This window comes from Eutrigla gurnardus (assembly GCF_963514095.1).
Source record: "Eutrigla gurnardus genome assembly, chromosome: 11".
Taxonomy (NCBI): Eukaryota; Metazoa; Chordata; class Actinopteri; order Perciformes; family Triglidae; genus Eutrigla; species Eutrigla gurnardus.
Window position 1 is genome coordinate 5,825,154 of NC_139925.1, and position 26,541 is coordinate 5,851,694.

General features: G+C 48.4%; 1 protein-coding gene across 1 annotated transcript; it reads right to left on the reverse strand.

Annotated features, from left to right (window-relative positions):
• Positions 1-294: 294 nt before the first annotated feature.
• On the reverse strand, positions 295-25,110 carry jag1b (jagged canonical Notch ligand 1b). Its single transcript, XM_084021209.1, has 26 exons — positions 24,742-25,110; positions 24,236-24,541; positions 18,013-18,064; positions 15,543-15,800; positions 15,031-15,091; positions 12,872-13,002; positions 12,678-12,797; positions 11,193-11,306; positions 10,984-11,097; positions 10,785-10,898; positions 10,335-10,381; positions 9,714-9,887; positions 9,186-9,336; positions 8,130-8,294; positions 7,913-8,026; positions 7,673-7,786; positions 7,378-7,491; positions 6,832-6,948; positions 6,159-6,186; positions 5,763-5,848; positions 5,047-5,160; positions 4,842-4,951; positions 3,841-4,080; positions 3,081-3,212; positions 2,697-2,835; positions 295-2,206 (listed from the first exon to the last, which is right to left on the reverse strand). The coding sequence occupies exons 1-26, from the start codon at positions 24,796-24,798 to the stop codon at positions 1,728-1,730; spliced, it is 3,651 nt and encodes a 1,216-aa protein (XP_083877335.1). The 5' UTR covers positions 24,799-25,110; the 3' UTR covers positions 295-1,727.
• Between the last annotated feature and the right edge of the window lie 1,431 nt (positions 25,111-26,541).

Here is a 26,541-nt window from a genome sequence, read left to right on the forward strand (position 1 = left end):
TTAGAATCACTTTAAAATCGACAACTAAGCTAGTTTAAAAAAGGCTTTAGCAAAAGCTGCCACTTAAAACAAGGGCAACATTGTGTGAGGATCATGAGGAGGAAGGGTATTTCTGTCTCCGGGATTGACTTAAGACGAGGATGGCTTGCTACAACGTAATTAGCTGTAAACACATTTGGACGGAGTTCTTGCTCGGGTCTATGATGTGTCTCCAGCAGCAGTTCCCACGCCAGCTGCATGAGAAAACCTCCCGACATGTTTGATGCATCACAGACAAGACTCTTACACTCGCTCTCCAGAACAAAGACAACTTTAATTCTCTTTTCATACAAAATATTTAATAAATATGACTTTCAAAAATATATTGCCAGATCAACACATAATTCTCAAGTTCATAAACACAAAGTCAAAAATAGAACAAAATGTTGCCATGATCTCAAAGGGTTAACAAATGAGATAAAACATGTTTGTCTTTAAGAGCCTCATTTAAAAGAAAAAAAAAGGAACTAATTTGCACAGAAACAAAAGCAGACTCTTGCAGAGCAAGGCAGTGTATTTAATCCGGTTCTACAGTGTTCCCATCGCCCCCCTGCTGTTCAAGTACTCACGGTCTAGCTCATGATATTACGCTGACTAAAGCAGATGGGAATTCTGGCGTGTCATATTGTTGTGACTTGCCTTGCAAGTTGGTGGATTTTGACAGCTTTCGAAATATGTCAATGGGTTAAAACTGAAGCCGCCGAAGGATTTTTTGTTCCCTTAAGTATTTATCCATTAGTGGCAAGCAATATGTCTGCCACCATGTCGATCCCTCGCAGCAGCCGTGAGCTTTTGTTGTCCTAACCTCACTTGCCTTCGATCAAGGTCCTGGCAACAAGTAATGAAATGTCAAATGTGTGGAAAAACAACAAAAAAAAAAGAAATGTGTTTCAGGCCAAAAGTGCCCATCCTTTGTCTTCTTTGAAATTTGGCTTTTATAGAATGCGTTGAAAAGTTAAGTCATTGAAAGAAATGGTAGGCTTCCACAGCTATCAAAACCTTCAAACTAGACAGAACATATAAATAAAAAGGAATGATATCTTAAGGCTCTTGATTATTAAGTTAATAAATCAAATATACACAATGATTAATAAAAAAATTTACATATCTACATGTTCTAAATCGACATAAATTCTTCATATTGGCAGCAACTGCTGACATTGAACCCTTCCCTCCCCCTCCCCCCCAAAATAAAAATAAATAATAAACTTGATCTTTTTTTTTTCTCAATTGACAGTTGCTGAAGTCTAAAGCTGAAAAAAGGCACTTTCTCCAAACAGAACTAGAAAGAATTCAAACATACTAAAAGTAATTAGCTCTAGCGTTGAACACGTCGGGTAGTTTTAGTCATTGTACAACAATTACACCAGGAGCCCCTTCCATGTGTCCACTAAATAAAAAAAAAAATAAAAAAAATGAAATGAAATGCAGAGGAGGACACTTTTGCAACTAGTTCTATAGTGAAATGTATACCAGTGCCTTGTGTTTCCAGCCAACCAAAGCAACTGTCACTGCCAGTGTAAGCCAGCTTGTCAAAACTTAAATTAACACGGGGAATATCTGAAAATACTGTGGGGTCACGACTGACACGACAGTTTGCTAACTACACATGCCAAAGCTCCCCCTGTTTCACCCACCACCGGGGTGTGAAGGCATGAGGCTTGGTTGCACAGCAACACAGCTGTCTGCTATACAATGTAGTCCATCCTGTTTATGCTGTTTGCCGTCTCCAAGTCTCTGTTGTCCTGTTTATTAGTCCAATTAGGGTGTTTGGACGTGGAGTTGGGGTTGGAGACGGGCGTCGTCTTCTCCTCCCGCTCCACCAGTGTGTATGCTGGCTGTTTGGCAAAGCGGCCCTTCTGCAGGTGCCTCTCCTTGTCGTCCTCATCCCCCTCGGGATGATTTGTCCTTATTTTGGCAATGATGGAGTTCTTGTTTTCGTAGTCTTTGATGGCCACCGTGAGGCCCACGTGCTTCTCTATAGGGTTCTTGATCTGGTTGAGCTGCTCCCGCACGTTGTTGGTGGTGTTGTCCTCGGAGCCGGTGGCCGAGGTCCCGTTGTGGTTGCTCTGTTTCCGCCGGCGGCGCATGCACCACAGAAACACGGAGACCAGCACGAGGACCCAGATGACGATGAAGACGGAGCTGAGGAGGGGCACTAGGTAGTCTGAAAGGAAGACGGACGCGGGTCAAAGAGACGCTACAAACATGAAGCGAGGAGAATCGAGTCCCGGTCAAACAATACACAAAAGGCTCCATTATATTACTACTAAACTATTAGCATGCTTCCCCCCCCAGTGCAACCTGACCTCTGAACCCTGGACAGGGGGAGGAGGCTGCTTCTATTTGGCTGTGGCGGCAGTCTGCTGTCACCGCGTTGATGAATGGCGGACACATGCGGGAGTCTTACTACGAGTCCAGCCAGTCGCGGTGCGAGCCAATCAAAAGCCAGGTAGCCAAGCCGCTCTGCTGTTTCCATTCCATCTTTTTAAGCTCCGTTGCAACCGACATTAGTTTGTTTTATTATTTTTTTATACACACGAAAGACTCTTTTGGTGCTCGGGGTTTGGCTCTATCTAATCTGATCCTCCCACCCACCGCGTGCACGTCTGGGGAAACTACACAGGCAACAACCGGAGTCTGGAGGAAGCTCATACCAGTTGGGCTGGAGTTTGGCACGCGCACTTCCACGATGGCGGCGATGATGGTGTTGTTCCCGTTGCGTTTGCTGACCAGGTCGATGATACTCTCCGTGATCTCTTTGATGGGGCTCCGGTCCATGCGGTCCTCCGTGGCCTGGAAGCACCGAGAAAGAAACGTTTGAAATCTGTTGGTTTAGGTTTAAGCTCCCCGTTTTTGTCCACTAATCGTGTTTACTCTGCTGATGACACAAAACAAGCCTATATCCACCACACATCCCATTAGGAGCATTTTCTCAAAGCTGCTTAGAACGCATGCTGCAGGCTCCGAATCAACGAGGATTTATGTGAGTATTCATGAGTAGTCAGAGCAGCACATGGGAGTCGGGAAGTGGTACTTACGATGCAGACGTGGATTTCGTTGCTGGCTGAGTATGAGGGGTCACAGGTTATGGACACAGAATGCTCCAAGGAGGAATTCTTCACTATGTACAAGCGCCTCAGCTCCTTACACACATCCTCCACAGTCAAACTCTGCAACACGCAGAAGAGAGGATGTAAACGCACATGGAAAAATAAAAAAAGGGGGCAATCAAGGAGGGGAAGAGGAAGAGCGAGGCCCGCATTTTTGGCAGCGGGTTCAACATGGTTGGGATCCACCTCATTTAGATTAAAGGCCACGGGCTTGTATGCTTGTCACAGGCTGCTGTCATGCTTGTTAGGCAACTGGCAAGTGATGGATGCTATGTGGTGACAGAGTCGCCAGTGGTCCCCGTTTAGCTCAAATCCATATGATCCTGACATTAATCTCGCCGTGCGGTCGGGTTAAGAGGGGATTGGCATGAAGTCGTGATTCTTAGGAACACAAAAACTTGGATGCAGTTAACAAAAAAAAAAACAGGAGGAAGAAAGAAAGAAATATCCCCACATTTTTTCTCTCCCTGGAACACATTTAAATACATGACTGGATTGTTCACGAGTCTTAAGAGTAGAGATCTGTTTGCCCGGGAGGGATGGCTGAGCTCTTCTGAAAACCTGATCTTTCACACTTTGCTGCTCCCATTCATTTAAGAGCAGCGGTGGGGGGAGAGCCATGAAAAATGACCCCCCCCCCAACACCCTTTAATTCAATCTCTCCCTCCCTGGTGCCTAGGTAACTCACTTGAGGCATGGTCTCCTTGTTGAAGGTGAAGGTGATGTTGGCGCAGCTGTTGTCCTGGTAACTGGAGCTGGGGTGGCATTTGGCGGGCCGCGGGGGAGGGTTGGAGCGCCAGCACTCTCCGAGGCCGACGCAGGGCTTCATGAAGCAGTGGCTCTCCCTGATGGGGATGCAGCTCTGGCCCGAAGGACACACGCCTCGCCCTTTGGTGGCCAGGTTGCATGACGAGGGGCCGCACCACATCTGGAGACGAGAACATGACGACGTTAAGAAGCTTTCATTTGACAAATAGAGACAGGACAAGGGTTCCCACTTTGAGCACCAGAGATTCATTACCCAGCCATGACCTGGACTGTAAAGAGATTAGAAATATAGATTCAATGGCACCAGTTTCTCCCAGTCAGGGAGAGTAATGGCTCCGTAAAGATTAGATCCTCTCAATAGACGTCAATGGATACGCCTGGCTAATCCGTATAAAACACATGCGCTACAGCTAAAGTGCAGTAAAACCCATATATAATTGTGTTCCCATATCAGACTGTTTAACATCCTGTACCTTACGGCCCTAGATCGGTTTTTTTTTTTATCCCACGATGTGTTTTCCTCCCTAAGGGAGCGGTATCAATGAGGTGCCATTGTTCATCTGGTGGGTTAGACTCCAGGCCCTCTGCGGTATATCACCCAATCTTCACCCAGTGTGACTTTGGGAGATTCTGAGCTGGCATATGACACCCATTTTCCCCCACAGTGCCATTGTGTTTCCTTTCATAACAAGCTGCATCATCTCTGTATAGAATCTGACACTCCCCGGTCGGCTCCTCCCTGTCACGGAGAGTGTTGTTGTGGCCCGACGTGGCCTTACCTGGGACGCTTCTACCCACGCAACCTTTGAGCCTATAACTATTTATTGCACGGTTATTCCCCACGGCCCCTCCTCCCATTAGTAAACCATGACATCGTGCTTCACAGCTATGTAAGGAAAAACACGAGAGGTTGAGACCTACCTTTGTGCACGCAACTTTCCCATTCGTACAGTAGCAAGTGTTGCAGTCTTCATCCCATTTGTGTCCATCGGGGATGACGTTTCCATTGACAGAGCATGGCCGTCTGGTCACTGTGTGAAACACAACCGCGGTATTAGAGACGGATCAGAGAAGGCGTGTTTGTCGTGTGGATTTGTCCTCTTTAAACACGGTTAAGACCTCTAACCTTCTTGACAGTGGGGTCCACTCCTGTCCGGTGGACACAGGCAGCGATATCCGTTGATCTCGTCCACACACGTGGAGCCGAAGACACACGGGGACGACTGGCACTCATTGATATCTGTCACAGGGGAGAAGAGCGAGGGGTAAGAAACACAAAGAGCACAGCCAGACAGCACACAGATATTGGGTTAAGCCGTCGGCACACAAATCTAATTCCTCGACTAAATTCACTGGAAGTCATGTGTCATTTAGACAGTACGTACACATACACACCAGTTCATAAAAAACAAGCAAACATGCTTTAAATCAGCCCTGGACTTCTTTTTTTCCTCCCCATGCAGCTTTATTAAAGGCAGCATCATTAGCAGGTATGCAGGAGCTAAAGGCTGGACTTAACAGAACAAAGGGTTTGCAATGGGAAAGAATGTGGCCATCTGAAAGCCTTTAAGAGGGAAAACAATCTGTGTAATCAGTGTCAGAGAGCATGGCTGATTAGCTGTTGGCCTGCTAAGCCGGTTTCCCCCGGGGACAGCAGCAGGGCCCGGTGGAGTGACACCGAAATGGCTCGGCCTGGCCTGCAGCCCGACGCACAGATAATTGGCTGGCTAGACCCTCCATTTGGAGCGGCTGCGATGGTCCCGCGGCCCGGGCGTGCTCCGACTTACGGCGCGGAAAAAAAGGAAGAGGGGAGGGGAAGGAGGGAGGAGCGTTAATACTCACTGATCCGACAGTCTGGACCAGCGAAGCCTGGGGCGCACTCGCAGCGGTACCAGTTATCCCCATCGACGCAGGTTCCGCTGTTGTAGCTGCAGGCGAGGAAAAAGGAGCGTGAGTTTGTGTATCAGGGTACTTTCACATCAACCCCAGTCCAGGCTGGAGTTCTCACCAGACGACTATTATAATTACTAAAAGGGCAATTAAGTCAATCAGTATTGTCTCTATTAGACGAGTGTGTTCACAACAGAGAGTTGGCTGATTGCAACCCAGGAATGACAGGGAAGGTGTACGCCTGTTTGTCAGCACAGGGAGGGAGGGGGAGGGAGAGCCTGCAGGTGAGAATCTGTGACACAGGAGAACCCTGTTTACATCTACAGGACACGTGTGGCTTCAACTCACCATGGGTGGGGACTGCAGTCGTTGGTATCTGGGAGAGAGAGAATGAGAGAAAGGGAGGGAGAGAGAGACAGAAAGTTGTGAGTGTGTTGTTGTCTTTTCTCTCGTGTTTAATGCACATGACAGCTAAAAGAGCACGTCTGAGCTTGTGTGTGCGAAGGCGTGTTGGGCCGGTCTGGCCTGGACTCCGCACCGCCTGATTGCTCTGCCTTATTAACAACACAGAGCAAACAATCCAGTCGACTCTCACCCTCAAAAATGAGTTCCAGCTTCCCACCGCCGCCACCAACAACACCTCCACACCCAGATTCCCACCCCGGCTGTTTCTCCCTCCCTTACCAAAAAAAAAAAAAGTTGGGGAATCTATGTTTTGGAGTACATGCATACAAGGGCAGGGATCCCAGTGAAATGGAGGAGGGCTGTAGAACAAGCAGACATGTCACTGTTTGGACAGGAATGCAACAACAGAGGGGAGAGACGGGTGTGTTGGACGAGGAGGAGGAGGAGGAGGAGGAGGGGAAAGTAACATCTGTCTCCACTTTCCTGAGCCCCTTTCTCCCTCCTCCTCCTCCTCCTCCTCCTCCTCCTCCTCCTCCTCCTCCTCTCATGGCCGGCAGCCGCCAGGGAGAGAGGAACAAGATAAAAAACCAACATCCACAGTTTAAAGAGCACTTACTCTGGGTGCACGTGGGACCCTCCCAGCCTTCCTTGCAGACGCAGGTGAACGACTCCCCGGTCACCACGCAGGTACCGCCGTTCTCACACGGGTTCGGCAGACAACTGGAGTTTTTGGCTGAAGAGGGAACAAAATAAATGGTTTCGTCAGTGGGTTTTCCCCCTCAATTTAAAAAAAAAAAAGGTAATCAGTCAACCTTAAAAAGTCACAGGAAACTGCTGTTGGTTTTTTTTCCCCTCCCTGTTGAGTTTCCGTTTTCTGAGGGGAATCCACATTCCATGACTTTGAAGTGTATTGTCAGTGCAATCAGGGATTTTAAGCGGATATCTGTCAGCACTCGGAGGCAGAGGGAGAAATGGGCAAGCAGGAGGATGGGAGGAGAGGGAGCGTTGACAGAGCGAAGGGATAAAAACTGTAGACCCGGCAGATCTGACAGATCTGATTAATATCTGACACGGAGCTCTCTCCCACAAAGCAATCTTCTGTCTGTGTGTGTGTGTATGAATATGAAACACTGAGCCAAACCGCCGTGACTGCGTGACTCACCTATGTTACACGTCGTACCCTCCCATCCCGGGGAACACTTGCACTGGAATGTGTCGCCCTCGTCGTGGCAGGTGCCTCCGTTGTTACATGTGGCTTCGTCGCACTGGCTTTCGCCTGCAGGGAGCATTTCAAAAAAATCGTAAAGGTGTGCACTCGCATGGGTCTGGATAAACATACACATTATAGAAGATTGGGTAATTATATACAGCCATAAGCACATACCATGAGCCTGCACAGACAGACTACACAGGTGTGGGGAAAAAAAAGAAGAAGAAGAAGAAAAAGAAGCTCTTACGGGAGTGGCACGTCTTTCCCTTCCAGCCATTCTTGCATTCGCAAAAGAAATCAGTCACCAGGTCTCGACACGTCCCTCCATTATGACAGGGGTTGGTGCTGCAGTCGTCGATGTCTGGTGGAGACATCGGATGGGGAGGGGCGTGATTCACGGGCGGCATATCAAACACATCGCCACACACTTTCTATGTTGAACAAGCTTGTTTGCTGTGATGTCAAGGGAGCGGCGGGTCCTACTCACTGATCTCGCAGTGGTCGCCCTCCCAGCCGTCGCCGCAGATGCACTGGTACACGCTGACTTTGTCGATGCAGGTGCCGCCATTGCGACACGGGTTACTCTCGCAGTCGTTGATGTCTGGTTATTTTGAAAGTGAAAGGCGAGAAAAACGTGAGATTGCGAGTGTTTGTGCAGAGGCCGATCTGATATCAGTGTGTGTGTGTGTGTGTGTGTGTCTTACTCTCGTGGCAGTAAGTGCCTCTGAAGCCCTCCTGGCACTCGCAGCTGAACTGGCCCGCGGCCTGGCTCCGGCAGCGGCCGTGAGGTCCACACACGTTGGATGAAATGTAGCGCTCGCCTCCCGGCGTGCTGTTGGACGCTACTGCGACCGTGCAGCTGTCAATCACTGCGGAGGTGAGAGGGAGACGGTTATTAAGACGAGCCTCGCTTGAACAAACACTCGTAAAAAGATCAGAACATGTGGTTTGTAGCTCTCGTGATGGAGGGATGGTGATGTTTAATGAAAGCAAGTCTACAATATAAACAAAAAGAAGAAGATTGAGATTGGGAAAGATCTAAAAGGTAGAAATGATGAAGACGAGATGGTTAAACATCTCCATCCCCTGAGAAAAACAGTATCTGTGTAGAACCTGGGGGGGAATGATAGGAGAAACAGCGGTAAGCTGTTATGCTTTCATAAGCAATTCATAGTGATCTTTTTCACTCTGCACTGAAATCCCTTCCTTTCCCCCTGTCTGATCAGGTTAGGAGCACGGGCTGAATTCTCTCCCCTGTAATCACTTAATTCTTGCCAAGAGCGGAGAGAATCTCACCGTCGGGTATCTGACTCCGTGGTGGTCCACTCACTTAATTACACACACACACACACACACGCGCACACACAGAAAATGTGCACATTCGTTGAGGGGGAAAAAAAAAGAAAAGAAGAGGTAGCCCACCAAGTCATTACCAAGAACACACACAGTGCTATCAGCTTTTTGCCAGATTTTCAAGGAACTCAGAGGAGGGGAGAATCATTGGAAAAGCTTTAGCTGAGGAGATGGAGGGGGGCGTTCATCAAGGGAGCTACGCTAAAACCCTGCACACCTTGGCTAAGAAACTTCAGTGCACAAAAAAAACTAAAGTAAAAGGTATTGCCCTCATGGGAAAATGTGGGCAAAGTGTTCAGGCCTTATTCAGCATTTTACTACAGCACGCTCACGCAGATCACCTTACAAGAATGTCCTGGAAAAAAAAAAAAGACAGTAAAAAAGCATGTGGTTGTTGCGAGACATACCTTTACACGTGGTGGTGCGACAGTGGTCTTTGAGGTGAGAGCAGTTTTTGCCTTCATAGTCCTCTGGGCAAGCGCAGTAGTAGTCTGTGGCCAGGTTGAAGCAGGCCGCTCCGTTCTGACACGGGTTGGGGGAGCAGTAATCGATATCCAGCTAGGGGTAGAGAAAGGTATTGAATAGAGAGTGGTGAACCTGATAGCCGCCATGGTTTCTGCTACACTGAACAGAGCTGAAAAACCCGCAGCATCCTCCCACCAGCCAGTGCCAGGAAACAACACACGCACAGCACTCGGAGGAAGGGGGAAAACAAGGCAGAGACATAGGAGCCGTCCTCGGAGTCTGGGCTTCAGCACTGAGGAATGTATCCCGCTGTAGCCAGGAGCAGCTTCAACAAAGCACTCCCTTTTAAAAAAAAATAAAAAATGGAGGTCTGTGGAACAACAGCCATTTAAGAGGGTGGGGCAGGAAAAACTTCACAACGAAGCCCTGAGATACTGGCAGGAGGAGGGAGGCAGAAAGTTGCATCTCACCTGGCAGAGATTTCCTGAAAAGCCGGCCAGACACAGACACTGGAAGCCGTTCACTTCGTCCTGACAGCGCCCGCCGTTCAGGCACGGCGAGTTCGCACACTCGTCGATGTCCCGCTCGCAGTGCTCGCCCGTGAACCCGGGGGGGCACGTGCATCGATAGCCGTTCACCAAGTCCTGCAAGAGAGAGGGGAACCCGGGTTGACCTCGTGCTTCGACAGGGTGGGGTCCAAACAATAACTGTCAAACCAGGGAACAAAACGAAGAGCAAGGCAGGGAGAGAGAGGGCATCATCAGAGCGCCGCAATTATTTCAACACATTTTCCTGGCACGGGCTCAACACAATAATGTTTATGGTAATTCAATCTAGTGTGGTCAAGGAACTTGTGTGTCCCTCCCTCAGAAACCCCTCTGAACCCACTCCCCTCAGATTTGATTTCAGGGAGGAATTCCACAACAATTCCAGTCGGTTTGGAGAGAGCAGTTTACAGCAGCTATTTATATAACCACTGTAAATGTCTGGGGCTTCGACAAAGAAGACTCAATAAAAAGAAAGAAGAAGAAGCATGCTGGCAAATAAAGCAACCATGCCAGATAAAGGTTAGATGGTGACCTGATGCGTACCTTGCAAGTTCCCCCATTCTGGCACTGATCCTTGCAGTCGTTTATGTCTGCACGGGAAAAACAAATATGAGGATTAATTCCGAACAGCCAGTCTTTGAAAACAAGCCTGGGCTTTATGATTCTCATGCTGAAGGTCTTTAAAAACATTCAGAGGGAAGATTTGAGTTGGATTGCAGAATCACTGCAACACAGAGTTATTGAGCAATCCCCGCCTGCTGCCAAGTGAAACTAGTCCTGGGATTGTCGGCCTCGGCCCCACACGGGGCCAATAATGATACGGCAGATTCATTTACACTGCGGGAAAAACAGGCTTGTCCAACTGTTTGCCTTTTGTGTTCACGTTCAAGGCTGTAATTGAGCCTGAATGAGCAGAAATAAATAAATTAAAAAGGAAGAAGGAGTTGGACAGGTGTCCCGCTCCGCAGCTGCAGCCGACAGCCTTCAACTCACTGATGTCACAGTTCTGCCCCGTCCAGCCAAGGACGCACTCGCAGAAGTATCCGCCAATCAGGTTGCGGCAGGAGTTGGCGTTGACACAAGGCTTGCTGTCGCATTCGTTGGCATCTAGAGAGGGAGAGAGAGAGAGAGAAGGGAGGGTTGGCGGCATTTGCATGTGCAGTTGACAGGTGTGTGGTGGAAAGAGGCTCACCGATCAGACACGTTTTGCCCGTCCACTGCGAAGGACAGTGACACTTGAAACCGTTGACCAGATCCTGGCAGGTTCCTCCGTGGTTGCAGGGGTTCGGAGAGCATTCGTCAACATCTAGGCGGGGAAAAAAGAAGCCGATTGTGGGTTATTAGACGCTTCCCGAGGGAGGATACTGCCTTTTAATGTGTGCAGGTGGAGAGCTTTCTTACTGGAGGTGCAGGAGGGGCCGCTCCAGCCCGGGGCACACTGACATTCGTAGCCTTGACTGGTTTCTGAACAGCTCCCACTGTTGGAGCACGGGTTGGACAGGCAGGCATGCTCCGCTGGAAAGAGAACGTTTTTGCAACACTGAGTATAAAACTTCTTGGAGACTCATTTTAATTTGAATTCATTCTTTAAAAGGCCGATAATCTGATATACATTGATGTTTTCTGCTACTGCCATGTGGTCTACATTTGCCTTATTAACCACAAGAAAAACAAATCATATATATAAAAACAAAATGTGTTTCAGCTTCTGACTCGTTCTTGGGGAACCGCCCCTCACACCCAGGGGCCGGCTTCTTACCCATCATCCACTCCTCTCCTCCTTCCCCGGCCCAAAAGCCCGCTCAAACCCCCCCAATTCTCATTACGCAGCCGGCAGACCACACCACCAGGAAATCATCTTTCATGCTAAGTTGACCTGACCAACGCACCGTGACTTCCCTCTGACTCCCCGCCATTCTTCTTCTGAGAGGCGGCACAAGATGAGAGACGGGCGGGAGGGCGCGCGGGAAAAGGGGGAGGGCGGCTCAACCCCGGAGTTATTCTTTTATGAACCAGTTAGGGATGAGTGGGTCCCAAATGAATAAAACGAGTGAATGATTCACTCGGATGAGATGATGGGTGGACGTGCCTCGGGGAGAAGGGTGGTGAGAGGGCGCAGCGCTGCACCCCGGGGCCTCCGTGTTTCAGCGACCCGACGCATCCCCTGGTCTGAGGACCTCCTGTTATGAAGGGCACGGTTTCCTGACATCTCTGCAGTTAAGCTGTCAGCACCCCGCCAGGCTCAGATTTAATGAGGAAAAAACCATCATCTCCATGGTAAGTGTTTGCAGCAGCTGAACCTTAGCTCCTCACCCATCTGTCTGGAGTGCCTGAGGAGCAGAGGGATGACCGGCCCCCGAAGATCAAACCGGTGGATTACCTGACTTGGGGGCCACTCACGCTGGAGTGGAAACAAGATTATTGCCGAGTTACCACCTCCTCTGATTACAAACTCAAGGCACCTCTGACCTTTTGTCTGTAAGCCCCGAACCTGCCCACTTATCATACTGCAAGCATTAGTTTGAGATTAAATCTGGTATTTTATGCTCAAAAATGTAGATCATCTTAGAAATAAAAGAAAAGGGAAGTTCAGGTAATCTTGGAGGCTCTATTACATAAAAAAAAAAAAAAAAACCCGTTAAAAAAGCCACTTCCTTCAGTCACCGGAAATGTAAGAAGAACCTTAAAAAGGGGCAGTCAGGCGATTCAGTATTGCACTTCCACAAAGTTGGACTTGAAGTCCCCCTTATGAGTCATCCGCTACAGTTCCCATATTTCCCATGACGCAACTCGATAGCATCTTTTATTAGATCCCTAGAAGAAAATAACCCTGATGTCATCATAGAGGGTTATTTTCTATTATCTGTAAAATCAGTGGACACTCACCTCTCTCACAGTTGGCGCCAGAGTAGCCCTCGGCGCAGGTACACTGGTACTTGTCCGGTCCCGTGTTGATGCACGTGCCCCCGTTCAGGCATGGCTGGTGAGTGCCACAGTAGTTCAGGTCTGCAGACAGGAAAGCGTTAGTTTGTTTTCGACACAAACGACTCCACGACTGAAATTTTGAAATGGGAAGTAACCTTTATCGCAAAGGTGTCCGCCCCAGTTGGTGTCGCACAGGCACTGCCACGGCTCCACGCAGGTGCCATGAACGCAGCCGGGGTGGGGGATGCACTTGTCGCAGTACTGGCCCTGCCAGCCGTACAGACACCTGCAAGACACACAGACAGCCATGCGGTCAGACATCAAAAAACACACACACGCCACAGCGACACATGCAGAACATTCTGGAAAACAACAAACCCAACGAGTCCAATCTGAAAATGGTAATATCTTAAGCTTCTCTTGGTTCCAAATTCCCTTCACGGGCAATCCAGCAATAATCTGAACTTAATGAACTACGAACTGCACAAATGAAACAAACAAAAGAGCCAGTATTCTTGCCCTCACAAACAACTGGGCCGCGTCTTTAAAGACCACAAATGAATCCTAAGTAGCAGGGTGTTTATGCAACAGCTTTTAAACAATACTTGGTGACAGGGAAACGGTATTTAGCATTTTACCAAACAGAAGAAAAAAAACAAAGCACTAAATTACAGTTCCAATGGGACCTGTAGCACAACTAACATTAGCATGCGGCTAGACGCTCCCTTTAACAACACTCTGCCTGTGGCTTGGCAGGCCCTCGCAGAGAGGAGTGTTCGGCCTGGTTCCCATGAGTCAGGAGTCAGGCTTGTGCCCCGAGGCCGAGGAGGGGAACATAGCTGGCTGACCACTGAAATGTCCAGGTCCATAATTACGCTGATAATGCTGACCCTTTTCTTCCCAGGCTCCATTATTAAGACGGCAATCCAGCCCGGCTGATAAGTCCGGCTCTTTAAAAAGTGGCGAGGTGGCGATACCGTTGTTGCAGCGGAGCCTATGACAGGAAACGGTGTCCCTCTGGGGGGGGGGGGGGAGGGGGCGCTGATTAGCCCCAAGAAACGGACGGACTGTAAAAATAAACGCGGTGGTTAAGTAAACCTCAGTCTGTGATTAAAGAGGCTATTCTTAAAAGTGCTAATCCTCGCCATGAGAAGCAGAGCAGGAGTCCCCCAGCAGGATCCCGAATCATGTAGTTACTCAGCCGAAAACGACGGAGGAATGTTATATTACACATAAAGATTTCATCCCCGGAGAGGGAAGTGGACCTCCTTTCAGAAGCTGTATGTTGTGGCTATACAGCTAATGCTCTACAAACCCGTTTTCACCCCACTGGTGAGGATGGAAGCTGTGGGTATCACTTAAAAAAACGTAGCGTCATTAGCTTTGACGCTGCCGACATGGCTGGTGACGAGGAGGCTGCCCTCGCCTGCAGCCAATGTTGCTATGTACTGCTGTTGTTCCGCACTCTGCACCAGCCCAACGATGGGAACAAGCTCTCCGACTACAACAGTAGCAGAGCTTGCTTGGAGAGTTTGTTGGCAGAGTGCATATAAACAGAGTTAAACCCTTTAAATATAGCCACACCTGTGCAGAGACTAAAGCGAAACCTCTTGTTCTGCCAGTGGCCACACAAGCACTTACAAGAAACCCGATGATGACGAAGGCTTGGGGGGGAAGAAAAAACAACAAAGCAGCGGCAGTAAATGAGTAAACCTGATCGCTTGATTTATGGCACAAAAAAAACAACTAAGAAAGCAAGCAATGCCTGAGCTGTGGGAAGAGGTGGCAGAGCAGGGCCTCCTCCAGGATGAGGAGGAGATACATCGTGCTCCACACAATGCCCCAGCCCTGATATCCATCTACGCCCGGCTTTTCCTCCGGCTGTGTGCATAAACAGCATTAGGAAGCCATTAGCTACACAAACAATACACGCCAAGGCTCATCCGAACGTTACACATGATTAGACTGATAACACTTAACTCATTAGGGGGAAACACATAGGCTCCATTTCCAACGTAAAGTCCCTTTCCTTTAGACCCCGGTCCAGAGCTCCACCAGAGATTTATGAGCGTCTCTGCGGGAGCCCTGGTACCGATAGTCTCTTGGCCAGAAAAGCTAAGCGCGTACAGGGAAAAGATCCACGCCGTGACAGGAGTGGTGCTTGGACACGATCCCTACATATCGGAATGATCCACACCACAGGCCCCTGGCAGCAAACTCCCCAACAGATAAAAGCGCTCGGAATAAACCATGTTTGACGTTTTACATTGTAAAAATCATTGATAGCAGACCAATAAATCACACGGACACTTACTTGCATCCGCCCGGCTCCTTGCATGACCCGTGTTCGGTGCTGCAGCCTTGTCGACAGATTGCTAGGAGGAGGGAGAAGGATAATCACTGCCTGGTAACTAGTTTCAAACTTAGCACGTTTTAATTATAGCAGTAAATGATATAATTACTAGCCTCTGTGGCGTTTCAGCTTGCAAGGAACAAAGACCGGTGTCGACAAACAACCGTTCTTGCCCCGCCATGCGAGGCAGTAATGTGTTTTAAAAAGAAAGTGTCTGCTGCCAACGCTGATTTATACAAGATACAAGTTTATTCCTGGTGGTATGGGCAACGGAAAGGCTTCATTCGAATTGGAGTTGAGAAACAAAGGCTTCCATTCAATGCATACCATGCAGCAGACACTGAGTGTATCAGCATGAATCATGGATTAAAAGTCTGGCTGCTCGTGTGAGAAGACTCCCTCGCAGTCATGAACATTAATCTGTCTGGAGACGTGTTTCCACGCTGGAGTGATGTCACCGGGCGGGGGCTTACCTGTGTTGCACTCCGGTCCGGACCAGCCCTCCAGACACGTTTTGTTCCCGTTGTAGTCGCAGGTGTAATGCCCGAAGAACTCGTTCCTGGGCCGACAGAACTTATTGCAGCCGAAGCCGTAGTAGTGCTCGTCACAGCTGACCCGGATCTGGTACTCGAACTGGGCCACGGGGCCGTTGTGGGTCAGCTTCTGCCAATGCGGGCTGGGGTTGATCATGCCGGAATGAGAGGCTTTCTCAATCTGCTTCCCATCTGCACCTAAAAGACACCAGTTTTAAAAATCATCAACATGAGAAAACATGTTTCCTCCCATTCAACTGTGTTAGAGAACAGTATGTAATACGTACATTACACATTTTGGGATGTGCAACGTTCTCCATGATCATACACTGGGAACCCAAAAAAACGCCCCAAGAATTTTCGAACACAAATTGCAGAAGATCTCTTAGATAGCAGATTATATGTAATTAAAGCAACTAGAGAGGAAGAAAAGTCCAAGAAGGAAATGAAGAAAAGGAGGCTGCCTGTAATGAGCACCCTTAACTGCGTTTTTTTTTCTCACGCTCTCTCCCAACTCTCCCTGCCTGGTGTGTGATTCTCAGGTTTACAGCTCGAGGACATTACTGGTCTCGGATGCTGCCCCGTGCATCTGCTCCAGCGGAGACAGAACCACAGCCGCCATAAATTACAGCGTGAGGACACCGATGCCACAGGGAAGCCTGCCAGTGTGCCATCAGCACTTTTCTCTCTCCCCCTCAATACATTCCTGTCCCAACAGCAGCGAAAAAAAACATTTCTTCATTCATCTATACTTCCGATGTGGAGCAACGCCACAGCCCACGTTGGGGTTGTGCAACATCAAACAGGAGACTTTAAAAAACACACAGACCGAAACCCAGAAAGAGGCTTATTTTCAGGCCAAACACGAAGAGGTCAGGGCTCTGTCAAACGGGCAAGGACTGACCTGGGAGCAGCCGAGCGCTGAAATGAGCAAAACGGCAACACTACACCACGTATGAGCCCGGCGTTAGCACCACTCATTCACTCCCGCTACTTGATAGCTAAATCTTCCACCTGGGAGAGAATGAAAAATATGTCAAAGCCGTTATTTAGTGCATTCACATGAGCAGAGGTGGCTGACCGCTGGGTGAGTCGCCCCTCTGTGTAGTGTGATGCAACGGCCTGCTGTCATTTATTTACCGTGCTGGAGAGTGTGTGAGTGTGTGTGTGTTTGTGTGTGACTGAAAATCACAGGGCCCAATAATATTTCACAGTGATGTGGAGTCCAGAGCTCGGCTGTGTGGCATTTCTCTACCGACTGCTGACCTGCAGTGTCAGGAGTAGCACATCCTCACTACCTGCTGCCTGGCTCGAGGGCTGTACATAAATCACACACACTTTATGAAGCTTAGAGGGGATCAAACTTCGTTTTATATTTGAGAAAATAGACATTGTTAGGCTGTAAATAACTAAATTGACTACTTTTCTGGACACTCTCAGAAAATAATCTGGAATAAGAATGTGTTTAAAAGGGAAATCTTTGAATTGCCGTGAGGAAACGGTTGATATTTAAACGTTAGTCACAAAATGTGAAGCTATGAGCCTGGTGGAGCTCAGAGGGGCTTAACCAGCATCGACTGTGTACATTCAGGGGGCTTTTCACACCAATGCCCTAATAGCTCTCTGGGGAGCGGCAAATACAGCAGAAAAGACCGAAACCTAGTTGACCTCCAACGGACCTGCATAAACAAGCATGGGATAGGCCCCTCCCCTTGGCTGCAAATCGCCACGCCGTCGCCACCGATGTGTCCGCCGAGCCGGGGGGAAACCCAGCGCAGTTAAGAGTTCGGCCTCGGCACGTTCACGTGAAGATCGCCCACAACCGTCGCCTCCACTTTGAGGTAACTTTAACGTAGGAGGCGGGACAGCTCAGAGGAAGTGCCCCCCCTCCTCGCGGCGCCGGATGAACTCTGTGTTTCACGCCTCAGTGACAGTGAGACAGTGCGACCCCAACCCCGGCTGGCAGCACCTGCCATCAGTCATCGGGCAAATGAAAACATTTTAATAGGGGAGGGAGGGAGGGGCGGTGCTCCTCCCCTCTTCTTCCTCGCCACACTTCCTTCTTTCTGTCTGCACCCCCCCCTCCCACCGCTGAGTCCAGTCCCCACTTCTTCTTCTTCTTCTTCTTCCCCCTGGCTTCCCTGTCCTGCTCTCCCGCCTCACAGGCACCTGTCAACACACTGTCTTAACACAGACACACACCAACACCCAGTGGACCATGTGGAAGAGGGCAGGGGGTTCAGGAAGAATAAACTTCCTTTTTTGACCTTCACCACGACTCCTCCCAGACGTTGCTGTGGAGCAGTTTGGAGGGGGTGTGTGTGTGTGTGTGTGTGTGTGTGTGTGTGTGTGTGTGTGTGTGTGTGTGTGTGTGTGTGTGTGTGTGTGTGTGTGTGGGCGAAATACTCACCACTGGTTTCATTGTTCGAGTCCATGGCTTCCACTATCAAAGTGTAGGACCGCTGAGGAAGAGAAGACAGAGATACAAGGAGTGTTAGCCAAAAGCCAATCGCTGAATCATCAAACAGCACTAAAATCATTCCCAGTCATTGATTAAGTGATGGATATGTGCCTTTTTAGTTTGTTCATAACAAGAATGCAAGCTAATTTGATCCCCATTCCAACACGTTTCCCCTACGGTGCATTTTTGTCGCTTCATCGGCACATTAATCACTTTTAAATCAGTCAGAGCGTCTTTATTCAGGTATGGTTGGTTTTAAATTAACAGGAAGGGACGAGCAGAATTTCCTTCATAAAATGTATAATTTTCAATACTTTAATAACATTTTCATCTTCCCACAACCGCACCGGTCTCGCCAAGGAAGCTTCATCTTCCTCTCATTGAGTTAGCTTACAACGTGGGCCGCGGACAGAAGCCGCTGTTGACTTATAACAAGGGTCCTGTTGATCTGATTAAGGGAGGATAAGCTTGCGGCGGCGCAGAGGTCTCTGCATCGCAACGATTAGTGGCAGCGGTCTGGTCTAGCTGGACCCCCACCCAGCAGGAGGGTGTCTGATGCACCAACCAAACCAGCCGGATAGAGCAGCGCTGCGCTGGACTAATGACGAGAACGAGTCAAGAAGAAAACAAATGGACCGTAGAAGAGGATACTTCACCCCGCAGCGCCAAAAACATGTCTTCACCTCAGCCACAGGATGCTAGCGCTCTTATTAACTGTTTTCCATATATTTTTTATTGTGGTACGAGAAGTGAATGATTTCCAACGTCCTGAGAAAGCACAGTGAGTTCTGCTTCACACTGTATCTGGTATTTTCAATGGTATGCTAATTTATGAACCTGAAGGATTTAAATAATCAAGACCAAAGGGCTTCAGGATTCCACGTTACAGGCGAAGGAAGGTAGAGAAACAAAGTTTATGCGACGGCTGGTGAAGCGGGAAGGGTTGGGGAGAGACTGAATGAGCGCTTCCCTCTGGAGAGGAGCCTGTCTTGATTTCAGCGCTTTGTCCGATTCAAGGTCGGTAGCGCTCACACCGATATCGGCTTACACGTCCGCGCTGCCCTGCCACAGTCATGAGGCAGCGAACAATGCGTCTGTGAGCGCGCAACAACAGTCAGAGGGAAAGTATGCGATTGTGAGAAAGTGTAATGCGCTCGCAGGGCCCGGCCGTCCAACTAGAAATCACCTCCCCCCGTTATGTTTTGGCACACGTTTGCCCCCTTGCAGCGCTGCGTGGAGGCATTTCACAAATTCCACATCGCATGCTATCGCCGTCTATGACTTCACGGTAAACAAACCTTTGCTCGAAGGAAAACCCCCCCCTCCCTCCCCCTCCCTCCCCTGGTCACTTTCCACAGAAAGAAACGGAGGGATGACTCACTCATTTCTCATGGATTTACCTCGTTTTGTCAGACATCCAGGGTTTCCTTCTGTGCCAGTGTGTTGCTGCAATCAGGGCAGCTATTATTTAAAAGGCAGAGCTCATCAGCAGTGTAGTCTTCAACAGTATATCCTGACTCACAACTGGCTGCAATCACTTGACACAGAGCTGGAGTGAGTGAGTCAGTGGTAACGTGATGCCCACTCGTCTACTACGACGACCAAACCTACAGATAGCTGCATCAACGCCGAGACCCAGAGTCCTCCGGCTGAGGCGTATCCAACAAACAACTTTAATGTTGATTTCTCCAATCAAGGAGGGGATTTCAGGATCTACACTCCCACCTGCATCTCCACATACAGTTTCAAAACAAAAGGGGAACTCACGCACAAGATTTAAAATATTAGTCATCATTGCAACATTAAAATTGACGTAGTTGTGACTAAAAAGATTAGGAGAAGTTGACAAGAATTTGTGTTCTACTACGTTTAATTCCCGTCTGTGACCTCTGAGTGAACGGCACATCATCAGTTTACAGGCAGTTCCATTAGGAACACACAATGGACGCCTGCCAAGTGAATGTATGGTACACCTGCCACACAGAGAAAAGGCTCACAATGTTCCTGTGACTGATGGGAAAAAACTAAATCACTTTGTGGTTGACGGTTGTCAAAAGAACTGGCATCATGTTTAATGGGTTATTGGCTGCTTTCTTAAAAAAAAAAAAAAAAAAAAAAAATTCAAACAGGAAGGTCGACAACAACATAACACACCCATCTCTCAAACAATTTGGACTTGTCTCAACATGGAAGCTATTGCAGCATAATCATCACCGCTGACTCAATCACGCATTAGTACCACATAAACATGATCAAGGCGCCCACGATAAAAACTTTAAAACCAAAAGAATAATAAAAAAAAAAAACTCAGTGGCTTGTAGATGATGGTTGTTTACCATTCATTGACATTTCACACCAAGTAAACGACAGCCGAAGAGCCACAGGCCTTTTTCTGCATTATCCCGACAGTTAACGTCACAGTGGGCTTCATCTTAACAAGTAGCCTCGCCATGACTGGGATACGTAGTTCCAGACCAAATAACCGCTTCCAGAAAGTGAGATACTGCCCGACTCCTCGTTCACTAACACTCCATAACTCTTCGGCGGTTATCAACTTGGAACCGTCTGCCACTGCCAGGTTCACTTTTCCCAGGCTCCCAGCTGACTCACAACTTCTCTTTGAACTAGAGCGTGAGCACGCACACACACACTCACTCACCCACACACACACACACACACACACTCACTCACCCACACACACACACACACACACACACACACACACGTCCAAGTGCAATAAGTGTGGCCATATGTCTTCTTATCTTTCCTGGCCAAACAGACACTGTCCAACAGACAAGGAACATAAGCGATAAAGATCATTCCAGTTCGGATCGCTACGACTTGCCAAAGAACACTACTGAATCCTCTCAGAAGGGGAATTTTCCCAATACACACACACACACACACACACACACACACTACACACACACTACACACACACACCACAAACCTGTCTTCAACTGAAAGTGGAGCCATCTGATGCACCATTACAAGGTAATCCAACAAAATAAATTGGAGGCACGTCTCACGGAATAACAGGCAAAAGCCAAAGGTCTAAATAAAGGCAAGGCCTTTAGATTAGACCGGTCTCGGCCTACACTCAACTCAGCACACAGGAAATGTAAACAGTGGCGTCAAAGGGATGTTGACCTTCTGTATCAGTTTCCCCTGAGTCAATCACTTCAATGGTATCAAACCCAGATCCAGCCAATGATTGGGACTGCTGGGTAGCTCACTGCCGTTTCGCCAAGAGAAAGAAAAAAAAAAAAAAAAACCCAGGCTCAGTCACGAAAGAGACAACTCTCATAATCACCATCAAAGCCACTGGCAACACTGATGGACTGGGAGGGAAGGAAGGAATGCATTGTTTGGCAAGAGATTTACATTTCAACAAGGAGTTGGAGAGAGACAGTCGGCAGCCTATTAAATGACCTATAGCGTCGACCCGCGACAGAACCTCACCCCGACGGAACAATCTCACCGTTTGCCAACTAAAACAGCAGCGGAGGCCGAAAACACGAAACCAGCGTTTAATCGAAAAACCAGCATGCTACCGTTACCGTTAAGGGCAAACGGAAAGACGGGATTAAAAAAGGCATTTTCAAAACACGACACACCTCACACAGCTTGTGAGATACAGCTAGTTATGCAACATCACTCTGACACCGCAAGTACAACAAAAGTCAAAGAGGGGGGAAGGTAGGGAAATATTTCCCCTCTTTCACTCGAGTAATTTGCACTTAACTGCCACATCAGAGCAGCCTATATAAAAACAAACATGTCATTACTCCCCACAGCGCTTAGCCTCAAGGCGGCACTGACTATTGTCTGCAACTCACCTGAGTTCTCAGACCGAGCCGACTTGTCAACAAATCAATCAAGGCAACCTCGCGTTGACAGAAAATTATGCTATCAAAATGTGGGAGTGCAATAAAAAAATCAGATTTAAGCAGAATTAAGCAGATCACTCAATAAAGAGACTAGCTGGGAAGTGACACTTTTAAAAGCTCAATCCTCGTATAGGTGGGAAAATATGCTGAGTTGGCCACAGAGGCAAGGTCGCCGTTTGCCAGAGAGCCAACTTCATCACTGCTGAGTCTACTGCAACTGCTTCCTGTTGCTTGCCCTGCGCTGGCATTACAGCTGCACTGCCTCTATTATGCTCTGTAATCCTCACTGTAGTCCCCATTGTCCCCGCTTGATACACTGTGAGGGCCCTCACTTCTCTGTGGAATAAAAGCACGGAGCAGACATCGGTGAACCCATGGAGGGAGGGAGAGGAGGGGGGGGCTTTACTAACAACGACGTGCTAATGTTGAGGATGTTCAGCCGACGGCATCCAGATGGACGTCCTGGCTGTCGGCCCTACCTGATCCAAGCACATGTGTGTAGCCTCATTAAGTGCAGCAGTTACTGTGGGTGGCAAGGTTAAAGCGATGAAATGCCTGGGGTCCAACCGAGCGTGACTTAAACAAAGCCCTTGGCCTGGACAAGAGGCCAACTTCATGCAGCTCACAAGAGAGGATGAAGGGGAGGGGGGGGGGGGGGGTGGGCTTCATGAACTCAGAGTACCCGGCAACCCAAAATGCACCACACCGCCATCTGTCCACAACAGCCAATCAACTGATGAAAAGGACAAAGAGTGATATCATACCTAACCTGACAATTGTTAATGTGCACTGAAGGAAAGCACTTGAAGTGAAGGATGAGAAGAAAAAAAAAATCGGAGACGAGAAGCTCCGTTCCTTCCCTGAAATCTCAGCTCTCGTTCTCTACATTTATCACAGCTCATTGTCATTTTTAATAATGACAAGAACATCCTCCCGTTGCAGCTCTCGGACACGGAAGCCAACCCGTTTCATACACATTTTTTGTCAGAGAAGAAATGAGCAAAAGGAAGCAAGTTTTCCAACCAATCTGGCCAGAGCGTTTCTGCCGACTTCGTGCGGCCATGGCGTGAACATAAACAGAAACCTGTGTTTTTCTTATTAAAAAAAAAAGCAAAAAACGTGCGAGGCGCCGGGGTAAGTGGAGAGCAAATAAAAAAAATACAGACCATATCAAATTGCATGTTCCCTGCCGAGAACATTGTTGTTACTGGCTTTCGGATCAAACGCCAAACTAAATGATCTGTTCTTGCCCCAACTTAAAAAGCAATCACATGATCATCCAGTTTCTTTTCACTTATTCGGGCCGTTTGAGGCCATCACCGCTTGAAATTACAACAAGAACTTCCATCAAGATTTGAGGTAAAAATAGGCCTTGATGTAATTGGACACACACATACCAAGAGGACTGTGCCTTTCACCCATCAGGCACAGCGGAGGAGTTTGCGGGCCAAGCTGTGGGGCCAGTCAGTCTGTGTACAATCCTGCTCTTTTTTTTTCTCTCTTCTTCTTCTTCTTCTTCACTACCTCGAAAATGTGCTCCAGCATGGCAAATCATACCTCTCGCGCAGCTACAACTCTCCCACAGGCCTGGCGGCCCCATTTATTTACTCTACGGAGAAGAGCTGACACTTGAGGAAACCAGAAAGTGGGTTTTCACTGTGCAACATGAGCAGCTGCCAGAGGAGGCAGGAGGAGGAGGAGGAGGAAATCTGGGGGAGAACGCAGCTCAATCACTGTTTTATTTCAAACTTTTTATCTGCTCGAATCAAGCGAGAGGAAGGGGAAGTTAGATAGCATTGTAACCGAAAATGAATACGTTTATACAACTAATTTATGATGGAGATAATCCACTTAAATTAATCTCTTGTTTGTTTTATTTCTAATCTTATTGGTGAGTGTCTAGATTGGTGTTTTTAAATCATAATTTAGCCACCTTTTTAAGATTCAAACAGTTTGTTATCATATGCACAGCAAAGAAAGGTGTTTCCCTGTTTCCCACAGCAGTCTGAGCTTTTCTTATCTAACATGCAAACGCCGTTTTAACACCATAAGTGCTGTTTGGATAGAGCCGACGAGCCTAATGGAGAAAAATACCTGCACCTGGTTAATTGGCGCAGATAATGAGGAGACCAGGGGGGTCCCTTCCTCAAAACAGAGCTAACTATCCAAAGATCCACTTTTCACACAAGTCAGAATGACTGACGGACAATAATTGCACATAACGGCCCTGCAAACAAACATTTCTTCTCGAAGAGGGAAAGAAAAAAGCGTCTCCAACTCACCGGCCAGGCAAAACTGAAGGCCAAAACTATCCTGGATTTGTCATTCCTCACTGAGCTCTTGAAAGAAAAGGTATTCCCTCCGAGGACAGGCGTAGATCCCATTCCGAAGCTGCAGGGCCCCCCGGCAGAAACCCTCGACTGGTATTCCTTCAGGCAAACTTTGAAAAACGTATCGCACGCGTCCCGTGCGCATTTTCTATCCGCGGCGTTCCGCGCGCCATCACAACACAGGCCGTTCAGCAGCTCTCCGTTCACATTGTGCATCGATAAGATTTGCAACTCGAATTGTCCCGATCCCTCTGACACCTGTTGAGGAACAGAACACGTCAATGCAACGAGGAAACCTTTCACCTGTGCACTGGGGAAAAAGTTGGTTAGCGCACATTTACGCACGGGGACACGCTTCTTTTTGGTTGCACGGAGGCATGGATACATAGGCGACACACACACACACACACATGCAACCAAAGTGCACCCAAACAAGAACCGAGTGACCCTCCACGTACCTTCGTCAGAAAGCAGAGTAAAAAGGCAGCGACGACTGAGCCCCGTCTCAGAATCATGCCTCCGGACTGCTGTTGCCACTCGGGTTTTTTTTGTTACTGGTCGTCTGGCCGACACACGGCACCACCAGAGCTCTCCTCTGGTCTAAACATGCACGAGTGTGGTGGGGGGGGGAGGGGGGGTAACAACACTTGTGATCAGCGGAGCGCGGGTTCCCGAGTCATAGGAGAGACCTCTTCCTCGTAAATGTCCTCGCCGAGCGTCTTCTTTGCTCCGCGTCGTTTTTTTTTTATCCGACCGTTTCCAACCTCGTCGCCGAAAGAAAGTTTACACAGTTGGCCATGCGGCAGCCGAGCCCACTGCTGACTGACTGAGTGACTGACTGAGTGACTGCTGGCCAGAGCCGGAGCTGGCTTCACAAGTTCAACGGGGAGGGAGTGTCTGCGGAGCCCCAGAGCCTCCATATTCATGAGGCAGGGCACCAGCGCGCCCCGCCCCCTCCCTCACATGATGGGGGGATAATCATACAGAGATTCTGCCCTGGAGGATTCTCTGGCAGTGTGATGTGGTGGAAAAGTCAAATAGGAGATATGACCTGTAGTCAGACTTATTGTTAATAAGTCATGGCAAACCATAAAACCTCACAAATGAATTAGATTCTCAGAAAAATCAATTAATTCACACCTTTTCTTCCTGCATCCTGCTTTAGTTGCACATTCACCCCACAGTTTATATTATTGTTGTTGTTTTAACCTCATTAACTGTTATGACTTCATTATGTTGGCTTAAAAGGCGGGTAGGCAGAGCTGGGCTGGCTTTTACTCACATTTGCGCAATAAGGTAACGTGCTAAATCATGTTTCCAAATGAGCGTGCGGCGCATCAAGGCCAGCGGCTGAGTCAAGGGCGTTTTGTTAAATGCACGCTATGCCAGACATCTTTTCTTCTAGCAATGCAAGCCTTGGATAAAGAACGTCATCATTCGGGGGAAAAATGCTCACATTGTTGGCATATTTTCCCCTGTAAGAATCCATCCATCCATCCATCGTCTACCTGTATTCAGGGTTGCAGAGAGCTGATCCCAGCTGTCATTGGGTGAAGGCGGGGTACACCTGGACAGGTAACCAATCTATCACAGGGCCGACATGTAGAGACAGACAACCGTTCACACTCACACTCACACTCACACCATTCAGAGTCATCCATCAACCTATCCTGCATGTGTTTGGACTGTGGGAGGAAGCCGGAGAACCCGGGGAGAGAACATGCAAACTCCACACAGAAGGAACCCGAACCTGACCCGGGAATCGAACCCTCTCGCTGTGAGGTGACCGTGCTACCCCCTACACCACAGTGCAGCCCTGTTTCAAGAATACCTCACTTTAAATGTGCTTTAATATGAATGAACTGAATGTAAAACGTGGTTGTTATCAGTGAGTGCACACAACAGTGCCCCAGAGTGGCTGACCTGCAGGATTTTATGCCTGCCTGAGGAATGACTTGCATCAACCTGTAGTTTATGGTCAAACATAATAATGCCAGGATGGATCCCCCCCCACCACCACCACCAGATCCATGACTCAAACTGAGAGAAATACGCTGACAGATTGCTGAAAGATATTATTTCCCCGGTATCCTTTTTTGGTGTCAAAGGGCAATTGCGGCCGGGTGTACCTCTGCAAGAAGGTAATCTGTGAACTGGATCAGTGACTACACACACACACACACACACACACACACACACACACACACACACACACACACACACACACACACACACACACACACACACACATTCATAGG